Genomic DNA, 22,879 nt, shown 5'->3' with positions numbered 1-22,879 from the left:
CCTGATCATCATCATCTCCAAATTCCCACAGCCTGGGCTTGTTTTAAGGCTTATGCGGCTTCGCTATTTTAAAACACAACGTATAAACATAGTTTAATTCCAAAGTGTTTGGTGAAGAAAACATGATGAAAAGTTCTCGGAACATGTGTCGTGGCTTTTCTATGCTGACATTTTAATGGCTGCTAGATCCTGGGTGTCTTCATGGCAAGAAGGTCGAAAGAGTTATAATTCCAAAAACTTGTAGCCTCGTTGCAGAAATCCTCTTGAAATTTCAGAAATCGTTATTTTCCTATGAAACCCATGGGTAGCGCGGAACATACTGAGAGTAATGAGTCTCTGATGTTTGGTAGAACCACCAGGCCTCATTAATATCACTTCTTCTGTTTGAAAGCGGTACTCAGCAAAGGTATTTGTAACAATTTCTTGTCTCTTGATAGCCTCCAGTCATACTAACGTACATTTGCTGCTAAACTCGTGCATGTTTTCACTACAGAGGAGTTAATGCTAGTACTGTACACTAGAAGGAAGTGGCAAAAAGCATCTAGTTACTAATGAAGCATTTCTTTTTCACTCAGCAAAGGGAGACGACCTACGCTAATCCTTCGGACCCAGCTGTCAGTAAGAGTTCATGCCATTATAGGTGAGTGGAATATTCTACTTCTGCAGGTGTTGGAGCTTATGAAAGAAATATGATCCACCTATGTAAAATCCTTCAGTGATGTAATTCTTCTTTTGTATTTAAATTAAAAGAAAAATCATAGTATTCTGAATTAGATTTCCCTTCTCCCAGAATATTTGGTAACTCTTGGATAGTATGTAGCTGTAAGGACATTTTTGACTGAAACCCTTCGTACCTTAATAGAGTAACCATTCAAATTAGTTATTTTGGTATCTATAACTTATCCGGCAGCTGGTTCTGATATGGCTGTTTGTTATAATGTACTGGCATCGTTATGCTTCATAGATCTTGTTGCAATGCCAATGGCAGGCACAATGTTACTTTTGAGGGCTAAGATTATGCATTATTATGTTTTCTTGGCATGTAACATATTGCTGTTTATGTAGAGTGGTTGTGTTTTTCCATTTTCCCAGATTGGCTTTTTGTCTTCATTGCTTCTGCTGCCTGTATCCAGTAAACACAGCTGGGGTCTTGCTTCTTGGTCCCATTTATCAATTGCCACAGATGAAACTCATTCCCCTGAATATATGCCAACTTGGTATGCCAATAAAAGAATGCAATTTAACTTTCATGGTTTTTTCTGAAAGTTTCTCCAATTTTCTCCCCCTTCTCTTCTAAAGGCACTGGTAGTTGCTGGGGCACAGTTCAACAACAACTCACCAGTACTTTAAAAGAAAGACTTATGTTTATTTGCGTCTTTCACAACCGCAGGACATCCCTAAGTGCTTTACAGCCTTTACTTTTGAGGTGTAGTCACTGCGGTAATGTAGGAAATGCGGCAGCCAATATGTGGACTGCAACGTTCGAGCATGGCTACCCGACCCAAACCCGACGGGACCCGATGACGTGTCGGGTTCAGGTCGCTCTTCCGGGACTGGCATTCCGGCTCGGCTCGGGTCAGGTCAGGTCGGGCCGGGTCAGACACGGTGACAGCCAGGATGTCGAGGCAGGAAACACTCCACACTAGTCTGCAGTGAGCGATTCCATCTGAGGTCGAGCACAACCTCTTTAATATAATGAACTTCATTCCGGTGGTCGGGTCGGGCACGGGAAAAAATGGAGGAACTCGGGCCGGGTCGGATGTGGTTCTGTCGGGCTCGGGTCGGGTTTCATTTGCAGATCCGAGCAGGTCTTGAAGCAAGGTCCTACAAACAGTAGTGAGATAAAGGTCAGTTAATCTGTTTTAGCATTGTTGATTGAGGAATAAATATTGACCAGGGCGCCAGGAGAAATCCCTTGCTCTTCATCGAAATAATGCCATGAGATCTTTTACGTCCACCTGAGATGTCAGTCAGGGCTTTATTTTAACATCTCATCTGAAAGACGGTATATCCAACACAGTGGCACTCCCTCAGTACTGCACTGGAACGTCAACCTAGATTTTGTGCTCAAACCTCTGGCGTGTGACTTGAACCCACAACCTTCTGATTCTGAGGCGAGAGAGTTACCCAGTGAGCCACGGCTAACAGCCCAGTTGTTATTTTTCAGTTATGACCCCAGACAGTCAGTGTTACAATAGGATTTACCCATAAATGGTGTTGGAGCCAAGCTTGATCATATTGTCGTGCAATACCCACCCACATGCACTTTCCAGCAAAGTCACTTCATGACAATCAGAACTGGAAACCCCAGCTGATTTTATTTTTCCCTTCTTCACTAAACCAGGAATATTGAGGCTAAAATGTAGAATTCTTTCTGTTGCCGTGGCTATGATGAGTTTAGTAAATTTCTAAGAATTGTTTTTCTTTCCTATTGGTTAGCATGACTTACCAAATAACCTGTAACAATCAGAAACGATTCTCCCATTTAAGCTTGGGAGTACGTTGTTTGCATTTGGTTAGCAATATAATTGGCAAACTGTCTTCTCTGCTTTATTTCATCGTATGAGTCAGTGAATAATTGGCTGAAGGAAACTGTTGACATATAAAAGCGCATATTGATTTATATTTTTCTTTAAAATTGAATAAAGTATGTATAAATTACATCTGTAAATTGGGCTGATTTTCTCTGACGTGCTTTTGCTTCAATAGGGGAAATATAAAGCTGACTCCAAATTTAATTGTAAAGTTCCACCTTTTTTTTACATAAATTAAATCCAAGAGGTTGATGATGTTACGACCGAGGCGGGAGGAGTGCACTGTCTTTCTCTAGTTCCACTTCTCCACGGGTCACAACATATATTTAAATGTTTACCCAGTTACCGATACGGTCAATCATTTACTCTACTTTTTATCCCAGAATAAAAACACCAACCAGGTTTCTTTAATAAACAAGAAAATTATCAGTTTATTATAAAACAAGTCTTATCAGGTAACGAAGCAAAGCATTAACACACAGATTGAAAAATGAAAGTTCCCTTTTGAAATCCCAACAGACACACACACTGGTCAAAGAAAAAAAAAGAAATTCTCTCTCTGCAGAGGTCTTTCACAAAAAAAAAGGACAGAAGAATAATACTTTGGCCAAATACTTGCTTATTCATGAAGAAAAAGAATGAGATATGTTGGGCTGCATTTTTTACAAGCTCGCTGCCCATCTCAGCAGCAAGCTTCAAAGATGGCGACCCGCATGCATGAGCTTTACTCCTTAGATCCGCCGCGAGATTAAACATGGCAGCTCATGTACAAGGCTTGAGCAGAGCGCTCCCCCCACCCCCCCCCCCCCCACCGATGACGTGGAGGGGGCAGGCGTTCCATCCCCGGCAATGGCGTCCGTTGCAACTGTGCAGGCACCAACTCCATTTTTCAAGGGCTTCTTTACATTTAATTTAAATTTTTAAAGTTACAAGAGTGTTAAAAATTAAATAAAGTTATCCTGACCCCCCCCCCCCCAATTACCATCAAATTTATTATTTGCCCTCTTCCCCCCCCACCCAAAAAAACCTTACTTTGTGCTCCAGATCTTTCTCCCCCGAAGTTAATAAACTATGGACTTTACCCCTGCCCACCACCCCCAAGACCAATCGAAAATGTTTAACCCCGTTCCGCCCCTGCCCTGAAAGCTTACCTGCTCCCCCAGCAACCAGCCGCTGGCACCAGTATGGCACCAGGACCGACAGCGGGAGTGGGTAAGTACTTAATTCATTAATCTAAATACATTTACATATTCAAATTCTGATGCTGCTGTTGGGCGGCAGGTTGGGGGGGGGGGGGTGTGGGTGGCGCTCCACGAGGCCTTGCCACCGCTGGCAATGTGGGGCCAGGCCTTCTTGGCGTTGAGGCCCGTGGCAGGCCTCTCCCAGAGCCAATTTCTGGGCCCCCCCTACCACATCTCTTGATGTCAGAGGGCTGGTAAAATCCATCCTGTTGTGTCCCAAAAATGGCATACAGTCTGGTGTCTGAGTACACGTAGGCAGGTCACTGGGATTTTTTCTGGAGCAGTTCTTTTCAGGCGGTGTCGACAAGTAATCTGGCAAGCTTTCCAGGTGCTTCTCAGGAGAAATGCAGCATCAGGGCTTTTAGCTCTCACAATGGATTCTTAGCTCTCACACAATGGATTCGCAGAGTTTTTTCAAAGAGGTAGAGAAAGAGGAGCTGGGTGTTGCTTTTCAGCAGGCTACAAACTCAACTGCCTTCAAAACAGTCCACACCCTAACTGAACCAAAACAGTATCCCAGAAATGAAACCTCTTGACCACCATAAATCTTGACATGTCACTTCTCTATAAACATCTTCCCCAAGTCACCAAGGTTTCTGTTGTTTATTGAGCTTAAGGTATGTGACATCCAGTAAAGGTTTGTTTTCAAACAAGGCCTCTCATTGACTCTTGTTTAAAAAAAAAACATCCATGGAATCTTTTCAGTTTTCCCAAATGAACCAATGTCCATAATTCTAAAATGCAAGTCCGCAAAAAAATTTTTTAAATAAAGGAGTACTTTCATAACAATGACAATTCAATAAGAGTAACAGTACTTGAAGTGGAGAAAAAGACAATGGGCTTTTGTAATGTGCTTTCTGGATCATAGAATCATAGCAAGTTTATGGCACAGAAAAAGGCCACTTGGCCTATTGGGTCTGCGCCGACCGAAAACGAAGCCACTGAGTCCAAACCCGTCTTCCAGCATTTGGTCTGTAGCCCTGCAGGTTATGGCACTTGAGGTGCATATACAGACACCTATTAAATGAGTTGAGGATTTCTGCCAGTATATTAATAGGAACAAGGAAAGATTCAGTGTTGGACACCTCGTGACCAGTTGGAATGGCATTGACAGAAAACTTGTGGCAAGTCACTTGCTTGACTTCCAACCTGGGAGAGAAGGGAACTCGGAAGATTACTGGGAAGGGTGATATATACAGATTAATTATAATATTGTATTGGCTCTGATGGATTATTGGGTTTCACTTGAGCATGGAATCCCATTATTTGCATCCTGAAATAAGTCCTCTGGTGCTACCATGGTGACATTCAATATTTATTGAAACATGTTTCTTAATTTGAATATTGCTTATGGCAGGTAAGAGCAGCACATGTTTGTTTTTGGCAGCAGACTTCCAGTGCAGTCAACTGTATGTTTGATCTGAAATGTGCTACTGTCTGATTTGATGTGAAAATTAAATAGAACCATACAACAATTACAGCACAGAAGGAGGCCATTCAGCGCGTCATGTCCGTGTCGGCCGAAAAAACTAGCCGCCCAATCTAATCCCGCCTTCCAGCACCTGGTCCATAGCTTTGCATGTTACAGCACTTCAGGTGCATGTCCAGGTACCTTTTTAAAAGAATTGAGCGTTTCTGCCTCTACCACCATTCCTGGCAGTGAATTCCAGACACTCACCACCCTCTGCGTGAAAAGGTTTTTCCTCATGTCCCCTCTAATCCTTTCACCAATCATGTTAAATCTGTGCCCCTTGGTAATTGACCTCTCCGCTAGGAGAAACGGGTCCTTCCCGTCTATCTAGACCCTCATAATTTTTTACACCTCAATTAAGTCACCCTTCAGCCTCCTCTGTTCTAAGGAAAATAACCCTAGTCTATCCAATCTTTCCTCATAGCTGCATCTTTCAAGCCCTGGCAACATTCTTGTAAATCTCCTCTGCACTCTCTCCAGAGCATCTTTGTCCTTCCTGTAATGTGGTGACCAGAACTGTGTCCAACTGTGGCCTAACCAGCGTTTTATACAGTTCCAGCATTACATCCCTGCTTTTGTATTTTATACCTTGGCCAATAGAGAAAAGCATTCCATATTCCTCCTTCATTTTATCTACCTGTCCTGCCACCTTTACAGACCTGTGGACATGCACTCCAAGGTCTCTCCCTTCTACCCCGCTCACTATCCCACCGTTCTTTGTGTATTCCCTCGCTTTATTTGCCTTCCCCAAATGCATTACCTCATACTTCTCCGGATTGAATTCCATTTGCCACTTTTCCACCCACTCAACCAAACCATTGATATCATTCTGGAGTCTACAGCTATCCTCTTCACCATCAACTACACGACCAATTTGTGTGTCATCTGCAAATTTCCCAATCATGCCTCCCACATTTAAGTCCAAATCATTAATCTATACCACAAACAGCAAGTGACCCAACAATGAGCCCTGTGGAACGCCACTGGAAAGAGTTTTCCATTCGCAAAAACATCCGTCTACTAGCCTTTGCTTCCTGTCGTTGAGCCAATTTTGGATCCAATCTGCCACATTCCCCTGTATCCCATGGGCTTTCATTTTACTGACCAGTCTGCCATGCAGGACCTTGTCAAATGCCTTACTAAAATCCATGTAGACCACATCCACTGCACTGCTTTCATCTATCAGCCTTGTTACTTCCTCAAAGAATTCATTTAAGTTAGTAAGACTTGATCTTCCCTTAACAAATCCATGCTGACTATCCCTGATTAATCCATGCCTTTTCGATTAGATTAGAGATACAGCACTGAAACAGGCCCTTCGGCCCACCGAGTCTGTGCCGAACATCAACCACCCATTTTATACTAATCCTACACTAATCCCATATTCCCAACAATCATCCCCACCTGTCCCTATATTTCCCTACCACCTACCTATACTAGTGACAATTTATAATGGCCAATTTACCCATCAACCTGCAAGTCTTTTGGCTTGTGGGAGGAAACCGGAGCACCCGGAGAAAACCCACGCAGACACAGGGAGAACTTGCAAACTCCACACAGGCAGTACCCGGAATCGAACCCGGGTCCCTGGAGCTGTGAGGCTGCGGTGCTAACCACTGCGCCACTGTGCCGCCCTAATCATTTTGAAGTGGCAGTTTATCCTGTCCCCGCAGAATTGATTCTAATAATTTACCCACCACCGAGGTCAGACTGACCGGCCTATAATTATTTGGCCTGTCCCTCGCACCCTTTTTAAACAATGGTATAAGATTAGCAGACCTCCAATCCTCTGGAACCTCACCCATATCCAGCGAGGATTTGAAAATGATCCTCAGCGCATCCGCTATTTCCTCCCTGGCTTCCTTTAACAACCTGGGATGCAATCCATCCAACCCTGGCGATTTATCCACTTTCAAGGATGTCAGATCCTCGAGTACTTCCTCTCTCATTACGCTAATCGTATCTAATATTTCACACTCCTTCTCTTTTACTATGTCTGCATCATCCCTCTCCTTTGTGAAGACAGAGGCAAAAAACCCATTAAGAACCCTGCCTACATCATCTGCATCTACGTGTAAGTTCCCTTGTACATCTCTGATAGGCCCTACCCTTTCCTTAGTTATCCTCTTGCTTTTAATGTACTGATAAAACAGTAACAGTATGCTTTAACTCTGTGATAGCAGTAGCTACAGTAAACCAAAAAAACCAAGAACCAAACACCAGTTAGAACCAAGAGCCTGTCAATATGCAATACCTTAGCATAATCTAGCAATTTAATTGCTAGCACTGAACCAGGGATCTCTAATTTGAATTACCCCAATCTTTTATACAATCTGTTAAAATCCATGATATATTCCTCCATTGAATAACCATCTGCTTTCCAAACTCTATTGAAGTTTGATTAGGCCTCATAGGCATTTAACAGATCATCTTTTTTGTAAATTTCATCCAGGAATTCTAATAGAAGATCCAAATCTTCTTCAGTGTCCAACTGATGGGCATCCAGCTCACAAAATACTTCTGATTTTACTTCTGGTAGGAAGCAACAATGTCAAGGCCAAAATAAAAACAAGAAATGCTGGAACCACTCAGCAGGACTGGCAGCATCTGTGAAAAGAGAAGCAGAGTTAACATTTTGGGTCAGTGACTCTTCTTCGGAACTGACAAATATTAGAAAAGTCACAGGTTATAAGCAAGTGAGGTGGGGGTGGGCCAAGAGATAACAAAGGAGGTGTAGATTGGACCAGGCCACATAGCTGACCTAAAGGTCACGGAGCAAAGGCAAACAATATGTTAATGGTGTGTTGAAAGACAAAGCATTAGTACAGATCAGGTGTTAATGCACTGAATATTGAATAACAGCAAGTACAAACCTGAAAAAAAAACAGTGGGTAAGCAAACTAAACAACCTAAGATGAAATGATATAAATGTAAAAAATGTAAAAAAAAAGAAAAAATAACTAAAAATGAAAGTAAAATGGGGGGCTGTCATGCTCTGAAATTATTGAACTCAATGTTCAGTCCGGCAGGCTGTAGTGTGCCTAATCGGTAGATGAGATGCTGTTCCTCGAGCTTGCGTTGATGTTCACTGGAACACTGCAGCAATCCCAGGACAGGTCCTGCTTGCGGACTGAGTGGAGATGTTCTGCAAAGCGGTCACCCAGTCTGCGCTTGGTCTCCCCAATGTAGAGGAGACCACACTGTGAGCAGCGAATACAGTATACTACATTGAAAGAAGTACAAGTAAATCGCTGCTTCACCTGAAAGGAGTGTTTGGGGCCTGGGATAGTGAGGAGAGAGGAGGTAAATGGGCAAGTATTACACCTCCTGCGATCGCAGGGGAAGGTGCCATGGGACGGGGATGAGGTGGTGGGGGTAATGGAGGAGTGGACCAGGGTGTCGTGGAGGGAACGATCCCTTCGGAATGCTGACAGGGGAAGGGAGGGGAAGATGCGACTGGTAGTCGCATCACGCTGGAGGTGGCGGAAATGGCGGAGGATGATCCTTTGGATATGGAGGCTGATGGGGTGGAAAGTGAGGACAAGGGGAACCCTGTCACGGTTCTGGGAGGGAGGGGAAGGGAAGGGGTGAGGGTAGAGGTGCGGGGAATGGGCCGGACACGGTTGAGGGCCCTGTCAACCACAGTGGGGGGAAATCCTCGGTTGAGGAAAAAGGAAGTCATATCAGAAGTACCGTCATGGAAGGTAGCATCATCAGAGCAGATGCGTCAGAGACGGAGAAACTGGGAGAATGGAATGGAGTCCTTACAGGAGGTAGGGTGTGAAGAAGTGTAGTCGAGGTAGCTGTGGGAGTCGGTGGGCTTATCATGGATATTAGTAGTCAACCTATCCCCAGAGATGGAGACAGAGAAGTCGAGGAAGGGAAGGGATGTGTTGGAGATGGACCATGTAAAGGTGAGAGAAGGGTGGAAATTGGAAGTAAAGTTGATAAAGTTTTCCAGTTCGGGGCGGGAGCAGGAAACAGCACCGATACAGTCGTCAATGTACCGGAAAAAGAGTCAAGGCCAAACCTTGTTTCCTTTTTGGTAGGAATGTAACCAGAGTTCACATATCCACTTCATTCTCCCACTGGTTATATGGTTCAGACTCCGAGAACATCTGAGGGTATCATACCCTGACAATTTACACTTGCTTTCTACCATTTCTTCAACTTTGGACAACCATCCTCTGTTACCATGTTCTAATCCGGAAAGCCAGTTGGTGAAGGATAGTACTGGAGCTAATCTTTACACAGTCTTACATTTATTTACAGAGTTAAACATTACAAGCATATACCTCCTGACTCAACCACACCACAATTTCAATCAGTGTCTCTTTATGTGTGCTCAAAGGAAACCCCAATTAATGCCTGCTTCTTGCATATGATTAAGCACAATTAATATACAATGAACAGATTTTACTAATTATCAGTCTGATAATTGGTGTGGCATTGAATTACTTAGAAGAAGCATTAAATTATTTGCTAACAAAAATCATATTTGGGTACCTTTCCATACATTATTTGTGTTACGGACAGGTGGTCAGGGATGTGGATGGTTCCCACTATTCCCTTCCCAACTGACTGCAGTCATGTTTTGTTTAAAATGATGAGATAGGCCCTGAGGTTTTTTATTAGGGTCAAATAAGCAGACAAATGACCAGGTTTTCTTGTAGGTTTTTTAAAAATATCTACTTTTACACGATCCCTGAAATGGTTGCAACTTCATTCTCACACACATTCACTCACCCACACACACAAGAATAGATTGATAGAGTGAAAAGGGTAGGATGTTATTCAAAGTGAGGTAGGTGTTTGTGGTTTATGGTAAACCTGTTGAATCTTCTTGGAAGGACAGTATGTTTTAAAGTTGCAGGCTTGGGTGTTTGTAGTCTTGAACATGTTGAGGTGTTGTAGATTTCTGGTGGTTAAGGCTTCAGACTGGAGGTGGTGGTCACTTTAAGCTCTCTGCTGCAGCAAGTTGAAGTGTAGAATCAGCAGCAGGGCTCGTTCCTTACCTGGCTGGACTACTTTCTGTAGGTGTTTGCTGGATCTCCCCTCTCTCTCCAGAGGGCTACCTTTTAAGGTCAAAATTCATCTTTTAGAGTTTCTGTTAGTTGACACATGGCCTTCTCCCCTGGTGTGACCACATAGTTGACCAGGATATGGAAACCGTGGCTACCTATTGATGTCTGGATGGGTACCATTCTGTTATAATTCTGTTATATGCTACTTCACGCCTTCTTTGTCTCAGAAGAAACTCATTCAATTCAAGAATGTCTCTTGATGGTTTCAGGATGGGTGTAGTTGACACCTCTTAGTCTGGAATGTATCCTTTTGTCATTTCAAGATAGTGAGGCAGCTTTTGAATACACAGGCCAGGTCATCTAACCTTCCGTGGCCATCTTTGAAGCACATTGTCCACTTTTTAAAAAGAAAAGTCAATGTCAAAGAATCCACATTGAATAAAGTTTGTATCTTAAAAGTTAGGGGCATGATATGTCTTTACTGGTCATAACAGTTTGACAGTCTAATATTATTCTTCAGTCAACTCTTCATGCTTGTGCCCAGAGTAAAAGTACTTTGGTCTATTGCAGGTCTCAAAGGCAAAATTAAATGGCAGGCTCCATGTCCTTTGCGTCTTTATTGGGAGGAGAGTAATTTATCCAACGGGGTCGGATTACTTGGTCATTTATGAAATCGAGACGTGCTCTGGGCATTTATAGCATGAAACCTACCTCTCGAGTTCTCTACCTAATTTGGCCACGTTTATGGTGTCAGTTTGCTAGAGTCAAACCCACACCAGCCTACAGGGTGAACTTGACAGCATGATCAGAATGGCTAGTATGTTATGAGGCCTGGTTTAATGTGCATTATTTATAGCTACATCATTGCTTGAGAAAACAAACAAAACTCTTTTTCCATATGCTTTTCTGTCACTTTAACCTACATTTTTGTGTAGCTCCCTAAGCCTTTATTATAGAAGGGGGCTGCTATCTGGGCAGCATTTAAGATGGGCAACTTGACTACCCTTGGTGGACAGAATCTCCATGCACATTGCAGACAAGAATAATGAAGGAGTTTTTAAATTCCTACCTAGAAACACGTTGAAGACTGCAGCACGATCCTTAAATCAAAATGCTTCCATGGCAGAAAAACCGAAACAAAAACAGCAAAGTGACAGAAATAGTGAGCAGGCCAGGCAGCATCTGAGGAGAGGGAACAGAAAATATCCATCCTACTTGGGTGTACAGTACTTGTTTCATATAAACTGACATCACATCACTAAACCAAACACAAAAAACCTTCTCAAGGTGAAACCAAAAGCTTGTTGGAGTTGAGAAGGTAGAATTGACACAGCAGCCCAAGAATGCACACGGTGATCTGAAGTCAGGAATTTATTTTCCTACTTTCACATTCAGCACACGCACTGCACCCTCCCAAAGAGAGAATTAAGCGGGAGACACTTTTTTGTTGGTGCTTTTAGGCTTTGGTTTGGTAATGTTGATAATCCAGATCAGTCAGAGTTGGATATTTTAAATAATCTGGGAACAGAGTATGACAGGTTTCTGGTATTACAGCTGTGAATGGAGCATTTTCTGGATGGAGACTGCTATTGGACAGTAGCCACAGTCTCCAGTGGTTGAATAAATCAGATAAAGAAATAAAGTGCATTTATCCCAACCTTGTGTATTGATATTTATGGTACAAAGTGTGCACAATTTCCAAAGAGCCAACTAAGATTTTACTGAAGCTATTTCTATTTTACTAAAACATATTAAATTGTCTCTGAGCTGTAAGTTTTAAATTGCTCAAATGATAGTTATTTAATAAATGCAAATTGCAAAGGTGTAGTTCAGAACTTAAGGCAATGGAAAAATATTGTGTTACGCAAGTAGCCTGGGTTTGAACTAATAGCTGGGTGAATACTGTTAATTAGAATTCTACACCTTTTTCCCAAAGTGTCATTCTTGGGATATTAAATAAAACTTCTTTGGACAACTAATGTAAAATCAATTCAGCAGAATTATTTTTGAAGTACTGCGATTCTGAAACAAAATACTGATGATTGACAGGGTTAGTCAATATATGACCAAGGTATCAGGGAGGTTAACATTTCAAGTGTGACTCCCCATCAGGTCCAGTCACATGAAAAAGGTGAAAGCCATTTCTGCAGTTTGCTTTGTTGGTTTTCACATTATACTGACAATATCAACTCAATTGGGATTGTTCTCCTTTGAGCAGAGAGGTTAAAGGAAGATATAATAGAAGCATTTAAAATGATGAAGGGTTTGATAGAATAAATAAAGAAAAACTGTAACAACTGGCAGGAGGTCAGTAACCAGAGGACACAGATTTAAGGAAATTGGCCAAAGAACCAGAGGTGAGATGAGTTTTGTTTTTACGCAGCCACTTGATCTGGAATACATTGCCTAAAGGTTGTTGGGAGCAGATTCAGTGGTAACTTTCAAAATGGAATTTGATAAATACTTGAAGGGGAGAAAATTGCAGGGCTATGGTAAAACTTCTCTTTCCTTCTTTAAGACACTCCTTAATATCTACCTCTTTGACCAAGCTGTTGATCAATCTGCCCTAATATTTCGTTATGTTGCTCAGTGTCAAATTTTGTTTGATACTGCTCCTGTAAAGTGCCTTGGGATGTTTCACTACATTAAAGGCACTATATAAATACAAGTTATTGTTGTAAGAACAGCGGAGTGGGACTAATTGGCTAATTGTTTCAAAGAGCTTGCACAGGCATGTTGGGCCAATGACCTCCTTTTCTGCTGTAAGGCTCTATGTGAAGTTTTCACTTGTAAAGTTAGTGCATACATATATTTATTAAAAAGGCTTCTAGCCCAAGGGTGCTCTTTTTGAATGTTAGAGCCAGAGCTTCCAATTCAACAGGGTGTACCTCATGTAGACATGGTACCAAGTAATTACAACGTAAGACCATCTCTCCAATTTCAAAGTTGCATAATTCATGATTATCTGGCAGTTCTGCTTTTAGCACTAAATTCCCATTTTACTGTATTATTTACATTGTTTAATGTAAATGATTGAATAATTAAATTTTTACATTAAAAATATTTGAAATTATTTATAGACTCGAGTTGGCAGAAGGGGAAAAATGAAAAGAAAGCAGTGAATAATAAGTACAATATGCTATTTGGTTTAATGAATTTTTATGACCAGATGAGAAGGGGTCTAGGGTTCCCTCTCAGCCTTCACCTGGTCTTACCGTAACAGGGTTTAATTTTAAACACACAGTGTTTTTAGCTCCCCCCCCTTGGTGAATCCTTGTTCACTGCTTTCCAATTGTAAAGCAAAGAAACCAGCTAAACAGGTTTTCTTAGGTTTAAAGAAGAAAGGTTGAAATTTATTAAACTTAACTCTAATTCGATTAACACCTATGGATACATAACATGTCCACGCTAGCATACACACGAGATAGAGACAGAAGAGAGCAGAAGAAACAAAGTGGAAAAGTTTGAGGCAATATCTGAAGATGGTTTTGGTTCTGGTTCTTCAAGCTCGCTGTAGAGTCCTTGATTGTAGTTAGGTCTTGCTTTTTGTTGGGACCCACTATTCTTCTTAAACCTTGTTCGATGTAGGAGATTTTTCTCTCTTGAGGTTCATATGTCCTCAGTGGGTCCAGAGGCTTGTGAGAGAGACATGGGAGCAGACAGGAGAGGTCTTCTCAGTCCAGGAGTGAACAGTCTTTCTGAGTTCAAAAACTGTCTGTGCACAATTCAAAAACTCCCAAGTTGGCCAGCAAGTTAGTCATGTGACCAACTGGTTTAACCACTTCTGTGTTTGTGGATTCTCTTGTCCTAGCAGACCCTGAAATGTCTCTTCTTACACACAATACCCAGTGATCAAAGTTCATTTTAGGTTACATGGATATGGGAAGTAACCTCTCTTCTCTCCATTGGTATGCAAATGTCCTCCATCCAAGTGTCTGGCAGCCCTTGTAACAGGCCTTTTCTTCTCAGCAACAATTTGAAATTTAATGTCCGTATGGCAAAATTAATATGCCTCATTCTTGGCAGGAGGGGGTCTGCATTACAGATGCATGCTTGATTGAAAATTACCAGGAGAAGCAGTGTTGCTGAGGAACTTGGCACCAAACCAGTAAGGACATAATAGACCGTTCTCCCATTAGCACCGCTGGTCTGTCCTCTGCATTTCAGTCAATACTTCCTGTTTGTTTCATTTTGTACTTTCAAAAAAATTCTTTTGCTTTTTTTCCTTCATGGTCTTGAGACTGTTTTTGACACATAATAAAGTACTGTGGTTTGCAGTGGAAATTAAACTTTTGACTTGTTTGGAGACTGCACGCAAAATTGCCTACTTCCCTTTTACTGTTGCTTCCAAAAAAGATGCTCAGTCTTTAGCTGTTGCAAGAAGACAATAAAGGTAAAACTTTGGATCTCAGACTTTGCAACTTCAATCACAACTATCACACATGAGACAACAAACAACATCTCAAGTGCTCAGTCGGTGAAAACTTTTGTTGACTGTTTATGATATAAAAATGAAGTGCCTTATGCTTCTCATTCCCCAGTGCATTCAAGAACTTTGCAGTAAAATGCCAAATCTGGCTTTGAGTGGCTTCACAACTTAATCTATTTGGAGGATGCCAAAAACATGAGAACTGCTTCAGTTCAGGGGCACTTTTTAAAAATATTGTATTCAAAATTTCTGGTACGTCTATTACATAGGTTTTTGTAGTATGCAAACTGTAAGCTTTGCTTTAATGGGTAAGCTGTGGGCTTCTGGTGCCACTGCTGAAAAGAGAAACTGTGAGAAACACAGGTTTAGCTCCCTCTCGTGATTGCCATTCACACAATCTCTCTGCTGGCTTGGAAGGAAGAGGAATGATAGTTTGGCATACTGATTTTTTTTAAAGGAAGATGAAATTGAATCAATAAAATATAAATTTCAAAGTTGAATATACTTTGAATGAAAAATGCTTAATACAAAATTAGTGTTAATGAATTGATTGAACTGAGGGAAAGAGTGCTCTCACTAAATCTATACATAAACTGGAAGTTGTTGTGGGAATACAGTAGTTGCCAGAGTGAGTAGCATACACACTGTTTACTTAGCACTTCTGTTTGATATGTGAGGCACCAGTATTGGTTATGAACTTTCTTTCCAAGACCTCATCCTTAATCCTTAATGATCAACAGATGCTGATTCCCCCAACCTCCTAAGTTGCACGGGAATCTTTCTGTGTTGAAATGAAAGAAACAAAAAGTTGACACATAAACATTCAATGACGACATTTTGAATTAAGTTCCCTCTGTTATCGACTGATCCTGTTTTCACGATTCCAATTCTTGGCTATCATTATCTTGAGCATTTTTTCACCATTCTCTTTCTTTCATCTCCTGAATTTGCTGGCTCTTGTTGGAAGTACAAAGCTGACAGGCCTCCACAACTTACCGTGCCCATTCTTCATATGTGAATGTGGCTGGCGATTTGCCTGCAGCAGTGTTACAACCAAGCCCAATCCTGTTCTCCACCGATAATCGTGTGCACATACTTCCCAGAAGTGATCACTGAATACTAATTGGGAGTAGAAACGCTGATTTCGTCTGCTTTTTTTTGTAACCATCCCTGGCTCAGGAGAACAAATGCTAATTGTAGCATCCTTACTGCTAACCTAGCTGAGATAAGATGGTTCAGCAGTGGCCAGGAATCAAAGCTGGGACCTTCCTGCTCTGCATGCCTCAGAATCACACTAATCTACTTAGGCATTGGGGGAGCTATCCTGAGCATTGCCAAGTAGCTGTCAGAGTATTAAGGTCAAAAGCTGATTTGCTGGAGATTGTTAATAAGGTCACAGCAGACATTCCAAAGTTTCTACTAATAGCTTAAAAAAAATGCTGCTCAATTTTCTCAAAGCCACAGAGCAATCCCCAGAGTATTTCAAGGCATTGTATTCAGTGAGACAACTGGGAATGAAACACTGGAAGTCATGCCACAGAACATATAGAGTGACAATGGCTTTGGTGCTTAAGATTTTCCAATCCTCTCTGGCTACAAGTGTGGTGCCAGAGGACTGGAGGACTGCTAATGTTGTACTGTTTAAAAAGGAAGGAAGGGATAGCCCAAATAATTACAGGCCAGTCAGTCTAACCTCAGTGGCGGGCAAATTATTGGAAAAAGTTCCGAGGGACAGTATTATTAATCGTCATTTAGAAAGGCACAAATTAACCAAGGACAGATTTGTTAAGGGAAGGTCATGTCTGATTAACTTGATTCAATTTTTTGAGGATGTAATGAAGAGGATCGATGAGGGCACATGGCAGACTGGTCAGGAAATCCCATGGAGTCCAAGGGAAAGTGGCAAGTTGGATACAAAATTTGTTCAGTGGTAGGAAGCAATGGGTTAAGGTCAATGGGTGTTTTTTTATTACTGGGAGGTTGTTTCGAGTGAGGTTTCACAGGGCTCTGTGCTAGTTCCCTTGCTTTTCATCATATGTATTGTTATGACCAAGACGGGAGTAATGCACTGTTAATTCAGTCCCACTACCTCACTGGTCACAACATATTAGTAAAGTTCCCCACCTACCGGAAAATGGCCAAATTAAACACACTATTTATGCCCCAGAATAAAGCACACCAAACCAGGTTTCTTTAAACAACAAAATTAACTATTAATAAATTAAGTCTTAAGCAATAATGAGATAACTCTATGTGTGAAAAAGATTCTTTTAACACTTCTTATTCTTCCTAACCCTCATGCACATATGCATACATTAAAAAAGGTAACCGTTTTTTAAAAGTATGTTTTTGGATTACAGCTGTTACTTAGGAATAATAAAATAATTAGGTTGTCCTGTTCTGGTAGGATATTTCCAGGTTGGTGCGGTGTCCCAGAGTCGAATAGTCGGATTCCACTCAAAGTCTCTCCAGGCAAGGTTGATGAACAGTTTGTGATGGGTAGGTGTTCACCACACTTCGCTTGCAGCAGGCATCACACAAATCTTTCAGCAAAAGGTGTAACAACAGGTCTACTTGAGTTTTGAAATAGCAGTCTAGCAATAGAAGCTTTCTTGAGCTTTCAGGATCTCCCAAAACATAGGCAACAGGAATCACTCCTGAGGCAGAGATTTTTCAGAGACTGGAGACTATGGAATTTGCTACCTTTTAAAATGCAGGGCTTCCTCTCAGCAAAGGAGCCTTTCTCCACAGAGAGCAGTAGCTCCTCTTTTCCTGTGTCTTTTCCTCTTCAGGGGTCTTTTTCTCTCTCCAGGCAGACCACAGCCACCACCTCAAATGTAGAATTTCTTTCCAAGAGAGATGCAAGTCTTTTTTCAGGGAGAGGTCTTTTCTCTGGTCTGCAAAAGCACGTTCTAGCCAGTTTGTTCTGCCTCCTACCTGTCCAGCTTACTGGTCTTTCACAAAGCCAAAAGTGAAATTGAAACTCTAACAATCAAGTCATGTGACCTGTCATTTCCCTTTCTGTTTTTTGGAACAGGTGTCTTGCAGTCTGTCCCACTCAGTTCAATCACCAAGTTTCAGCATTCAGTGTTCACAGAGAAAAATCCTTTTTCTCAGCCTTCAAAACACACACAACTCCAAGCTTTCAAAATAAAAAAACACAACTCTTGTGACAGTATCTATGATGTAGACAAATGTAGGGGTCATGAGTACAAAGTTTGCAGATGATGCAGAAATTGATTGTGTGGTAGTTAATGAAGAGGAAAGCTGTAGACTGCAGGAAGATATCAATGGACTGGTCAGGTGGACAGAGAAGTGTCAAACAAAATTCAATCCGGAGAAGTGTGAGGTAATGCATTTGAGGAGGGCAAACAAGGCAAGGGAATACACAATAAATGGTAGGATATTGAAAAGTATAAGGGAATAGAGGGACCTTGGAGTGCATGTCCACAGATCCCTGAATGTAGCAGAACAGGTAGGTAAGGTGGTTCAGAAGACATACGGGACACTTTCCTTTATTAGTCGAGGATTAGAATACAAGAGCAGGGAGATTTTGTTAGAACTGTATAAGACAATAATTAAGGCACAGCGAGAATACTGTGTAGAGTTCTTGTCATCTCATTACAGGAAGGATGTGATTGCACTAGAAAGGATACAAAGGAGACTTATAAGAAAGTTGCCAGGATTGGAGAATTCTAGCTATGAAGAAAGATTGGATAGGCTGGGATTGTTTTCTTTGGAACAGAGGAGACTAATGGGAGATTTAAATTAGGTGTATAAAATTATGAGGGGTCTGGATAGAGTGGATGGGGAGGACCTATTTCCATTAACGGAGAGGTCAATAACTGGGGGATGTAGATTGAAAGTAATTGGTGGAAGGATTGGAGGGAAGTTGAGAATTTTTTTTCACCCAGAGAATGGTGGGGATCTGGAACTCGCTGCCTGAAAGAGTGGTAGAGGCAGAAACCCTCATAACATTTAAAAAAATACTTGGATGTACACTTGAAGTGGCATATCTTACAAGAGTGCAGACCAAGAGCTGCAAAGTGGGATTAGGCTGGATAACACTCTTCCGGCCGGCATGGGCCTAATATCCTCCTTTGTAAATTTCTATGATTCTTTGATTTACCCAGATTGAGAGATGGGGTGGGCACTCTACGGTTCTTTATTTACTTTTAGTGCTGATATGATTATTGTAGTAAACATGAAAACATTAGTGCAGATGCAGAATTAAATAAAAGGAATGAAGCATAACATTAGGAACTACCACCTCCTGTCCTTGTTTCATTGTGGTAGCATAATTAGTCAAAAGTTTGATTAAATTGCAGAAATGTTGACAGTTATATTGTCTCTTGTGTTACTGAATATTGTTACCAGTGCTTCTATATTTTTAAGTTTTTTTTGAGGGCTCATGTGTTTTCAAGCTGGACATTGGTTTATTTTGGGAAAAGTGAAATGACTCCATGGATGGGTTTTCACCAGGGTCTGGCTTTGAAAACAAGCGATTACTGAAAGGCACCTGTTCTCAAATAATTACCCAGCAGGGGTTGTTTTTGACTGAGGGAAGATGTTTACGGAGAAGTGACAGGTTGAGATTTATAGGGGTCAGGAGGCTTGATTCTTGTGACATTGTGACATTCACTTTGGACTGTGGATTGGGATATGGATAATGGTTTGAAAAGACAGTTGGAGAAAACTTGCCAAGAAAAACAGCCCTAACTCACTGTGTTCCAGCAGTTTGGAAAAAGCCTGCCAGTTTTCCATATCTCAAGGAACTGAAAAGCAAGTGTAAGAAGCAGACTGAAACTATGGCTGCCTTCTTCCTAAAAGCCTGTGTCTGAAACTTCTGTTGTTGCATTTCCTGGAAGCCTACCCAAACTGATCTTCAACGTCGCCTGAAAAGAACTGTTCTAGGAAGATCCCAATGCCAGACATCTATACGCATTTGGGACACCAAACTAAAACAAAGGACATCTTTCCATATCTTCTCTTTCTTTTTCAAGAATTAGCAAGTATTTAACCCGTGTTTTTTTGTCCTTTTTTTGTAATAGAGCTCTAAAACGCAAATCCCTTTATTTTTCCAGTTAACCAGTATGTGTGTGCGAGTGTGAGGTGCTAAGATAAAAAGTGAACTTTTATATTTCGATCTATGTGTTTCTGCTTTGCTTCATTACTGGTTAAGACTTGCTTTATAATAAACTGATAATTTTGTTGTTTATTAAATAAACCTGGTTGGTGTATTTTATTCTGGGATAAATATAGAGTCTATGATTGACCGTATCAATAAGTGGGAAAAATTTAAAATGCATGTTGTGACCTGTGGAGAAGTGGAACTAGAATAAACAGTGTACTCCTCCTGCCTCAGTCGTAACCATATTTGTAAATAGCATTATAATAGAGCAGGACAGAGTTCTGTATTATAATCTGCCAACTGTTCAGTGTCTCTTTCCCCCACCCATTACATTTGTTTTTATTTCCCCTCTACAATCACAGCATGTCCTGTACTGAGGAAGAAAATCATGTACTCCATTGGTTTTGGTAATGTGACCATGTTATCCTCTGGGATAAAACATTTGCTCAGCTTATTGATTTAAGTGTTATTAAAGTAATTAACTTAGTGCAAAAACAAATTTATGAAAGCAATTAAACCAAATAGATAATTTCCTGTGATGCTACTAAATTGCTCGGCTACGTGTATCTGCGAATGTGCATTCAGTTTAGTTTGATAACTGGTTAGTTTGTATATGGGGAGAAAACCTGATGGTAATCAAACTACAATTGCATCAAACAGAGCAATAATTCAACCCTGGTTGATTTCTCAAAATATTCAAGGCAAAGGTTCTAAACTTTATTGTAGTCTTACCCTCATCTAGTGCAATGTCAGCAGGGCATGCAGGTATGTTTAGGACTTATCACTTTATCCTCATAGGTGCTCATTGCCATTCACTGGTGCTGACTTCTGCAAATGAAGTTGAGTACATTGGAAAGCAATGGGCTTAGTATTTGAAAAGAACCTGTCTCAGTAGCTATACAGGCCTCACTGTACATAAGAACATACGAAATAGGAGCAGGAGTCAGCCATTTTGCCCTTGAGCCTGCTCCGCCGTTCAGTAAGATCATGGCTGATCTAGTCATGGCCTCAACTCCACTTTCCTGCCTGTCCCCCATAAAACCCTTGTAGATCAACAATCTGTCTAACTCAGCCTTGAATCTATTCAATGACCCAGCCTCCACTGCTCTCTGGGGTATAGAATTCCAAAGATTAACAACCTCTGAGAGAAGAAATTCCTCATCATTTCGGTGTTAAATGGAAGACCTCTAATTCTGAAACTGTGCCCCCTAGTTCTAGATTCCCCCACAAGGGGAAACATCCTCTCAGCATCTACCTTGTCAATCCCCCTCAGAATCTTGTATGTTTCAATAAGATCACCTCTCATTCTTCTAAACCCCAATGAGTATAGACCCAACCTGCTCAACCTTTTCCATAAATCAACCTCTTCATCCCAGGAAGCAACCTAGTGAACCTTCTCTGAACTGCCTCCAATGTAAATATATCCCTCCTTAAATAACAAGACCAAAATTGTACACAGTACTCTAGATGTGGTCTCACCTACAGCTGCAGCAAGACTTCCCTACTTTTATACTCCATCCCCCATGTAATAAAGCACAATATTCCATTTGCCTCTTTAAATACTTGCTGTACCTGCACGCAAACTTTTTGTGATTCATGTACAAGGACACCCAGATCGCTCTGCACCGCAGCATTCTGTAGTCTCTCTCCATTTAAATAATCTGCTTTTCTATTCTTCCTGCAAAAATGGATAACTTCACATTTCATATTATACTCCATCTGCAATTTTTTGCCCACTCACTTAACCTATCTATATCTCTTTGCAGACTCTCTGCGTCCTTCTGACAATTTGCTTTTCAATCTATCTTTGTATCATCAGCAAAATTTGGCTACGATACACTCGGTCCATGCAGCCAAGTTATTATTATAGATTATAAATAGTTGAGGCCCCAGTTTGGTTTTTATAGGGCATTGGCATCTAGTTGAGCCTACTTTCCCAGAAAACTCGGGACTGTTGTGGCTAAACAGAGAGACTTTGTATTAAAATCAAACCTTTCTAAAGATTATTTTCATTTGAACTTCATTGAAAGTATTTTAGATGTATTGTTGCAAGTGTATGATATTACAATGCCCCCATCTCAATGGGATTCTTGTATGGTATCGTAATTCAGTGCCAGAAATGGCAGGGGTGGGAATGGAAATACCTGCAATCATGGTTTCTGGACCATGACTAACTGAGAAGTACAGAACGGCATGTGCTTAGGATTTTTAAAAACTTTGCTCTTGGAATGCTGGCAAAGCCCCCTTTATTGCCCGTCCCTTTTTGCCCTGTGATGGTGGTGGTAGGGGGCTGTCTTCTTGCACTGCTGCTTCCTCGTGCTGATGGTGTTGGATCGGAAATTACAGGACAATGACTGAACAATATATATCACCAATCAGGATGGCATTGGACTTGGAGTTGAACTTGAAGTGCTCATCTTACTGTGTTAAAACATTTTCTTTCATGTTCTATTTTAGTTTAGTTTAGAGATACAGCACTGAAACAGGCCCTTCGGCCCACTGAGTCTGTGCCGACCATCAACCACCCATTTATACTAATCCTACACTAATCCCATATTCCTACCACATCCCCACCTGTCCCTATATTTCCCTACCACCTACCTATACTAGGGGCAATTTATAATGGCCAATTTACCTACCAACCTGCAAGTCTTTTGGCTTGTGGGAGGATACCGGAGCACCTGGAGGAAACCCACGCAGACACAGGGAGAACTTGCAAACTCCACACAGGCAGTACCCAGAATTGAACCCAGGTCGCTGGAGCTGTGAGGCTGCGGTGCTAACCACTGTGCCACTGTGCCGCCCTATTTTTATGAATGTCTGAAAAAATTTTGAGTTGTTCTTGAGAAGTTTTGATTTTTTTGTGTCTTGAAGGAGGAAGGAGAGTTTTAGGGAGGGAATTCCAGAGCTTAGGGCCTTGGCAACTGAAAGCCCAGATGCCATTGGTAGAGCAGTTAAAATCGGGGATGCTCAGGAAGCCAAAATTTGAGGAACACATTTCTGAGCCAATGTAAGTCAGCGAGCAAAGGGGACTTGGTGTGAGTGAGGA

At 41.4% G+C, this 22,879-nt stretch overlaps 1 protein-coding gene across 4 annotated transcripts in view; it reads left to right on the top strand.

Annotated features, from left to right (window-relative positions):
- The window catches only part of fhod1 (formin homology 2 domain containing 1), a 386,223-nt gene that overhangs the window by 80,708 nt on the left and 282,636 nt on the right, over window positions 1-22,879 (top strand). For 3 of the 4 annotated variants that reach the window (XM_068049567.1, XM_068049568.1, XM_068049569.1), the window contains exon 3: window positions 576-640. In XM_068049567.1, coding sequence (XP_067905668.1) covers window positions 576-640 — 65 coding nt within the window. Of the gene's footprint in view, window positions 1-575; window positions 641-12,423; window positions 12,628-17,106; window positions 17,199-22,879 lie in introns of those variants that run through there. The other variant, XM_068049571.1, reaches the window with a different exon arrangement.

Source organism: Heterodontus francisci, chromosome 17 (assembly GCF_036365525.1).
Source record: "Heterodontus francisci isolate sHetFra1 chromosome 17, sHetFra1.hap1, whole genome shotgun sequence".
NCBI classification, from domain to species: Eukaryota; Metazoa; Chordata; class Chondrichthyes; order Heterodontiformes; family Heterodontidae; genus Heterodontus; species Heterodontus francisci.
The sequence above is the reverse complement of the archived record's forward strand: the minus strand, read 5'-3'. Positions and strand labels throughout refer to the sequence as shown.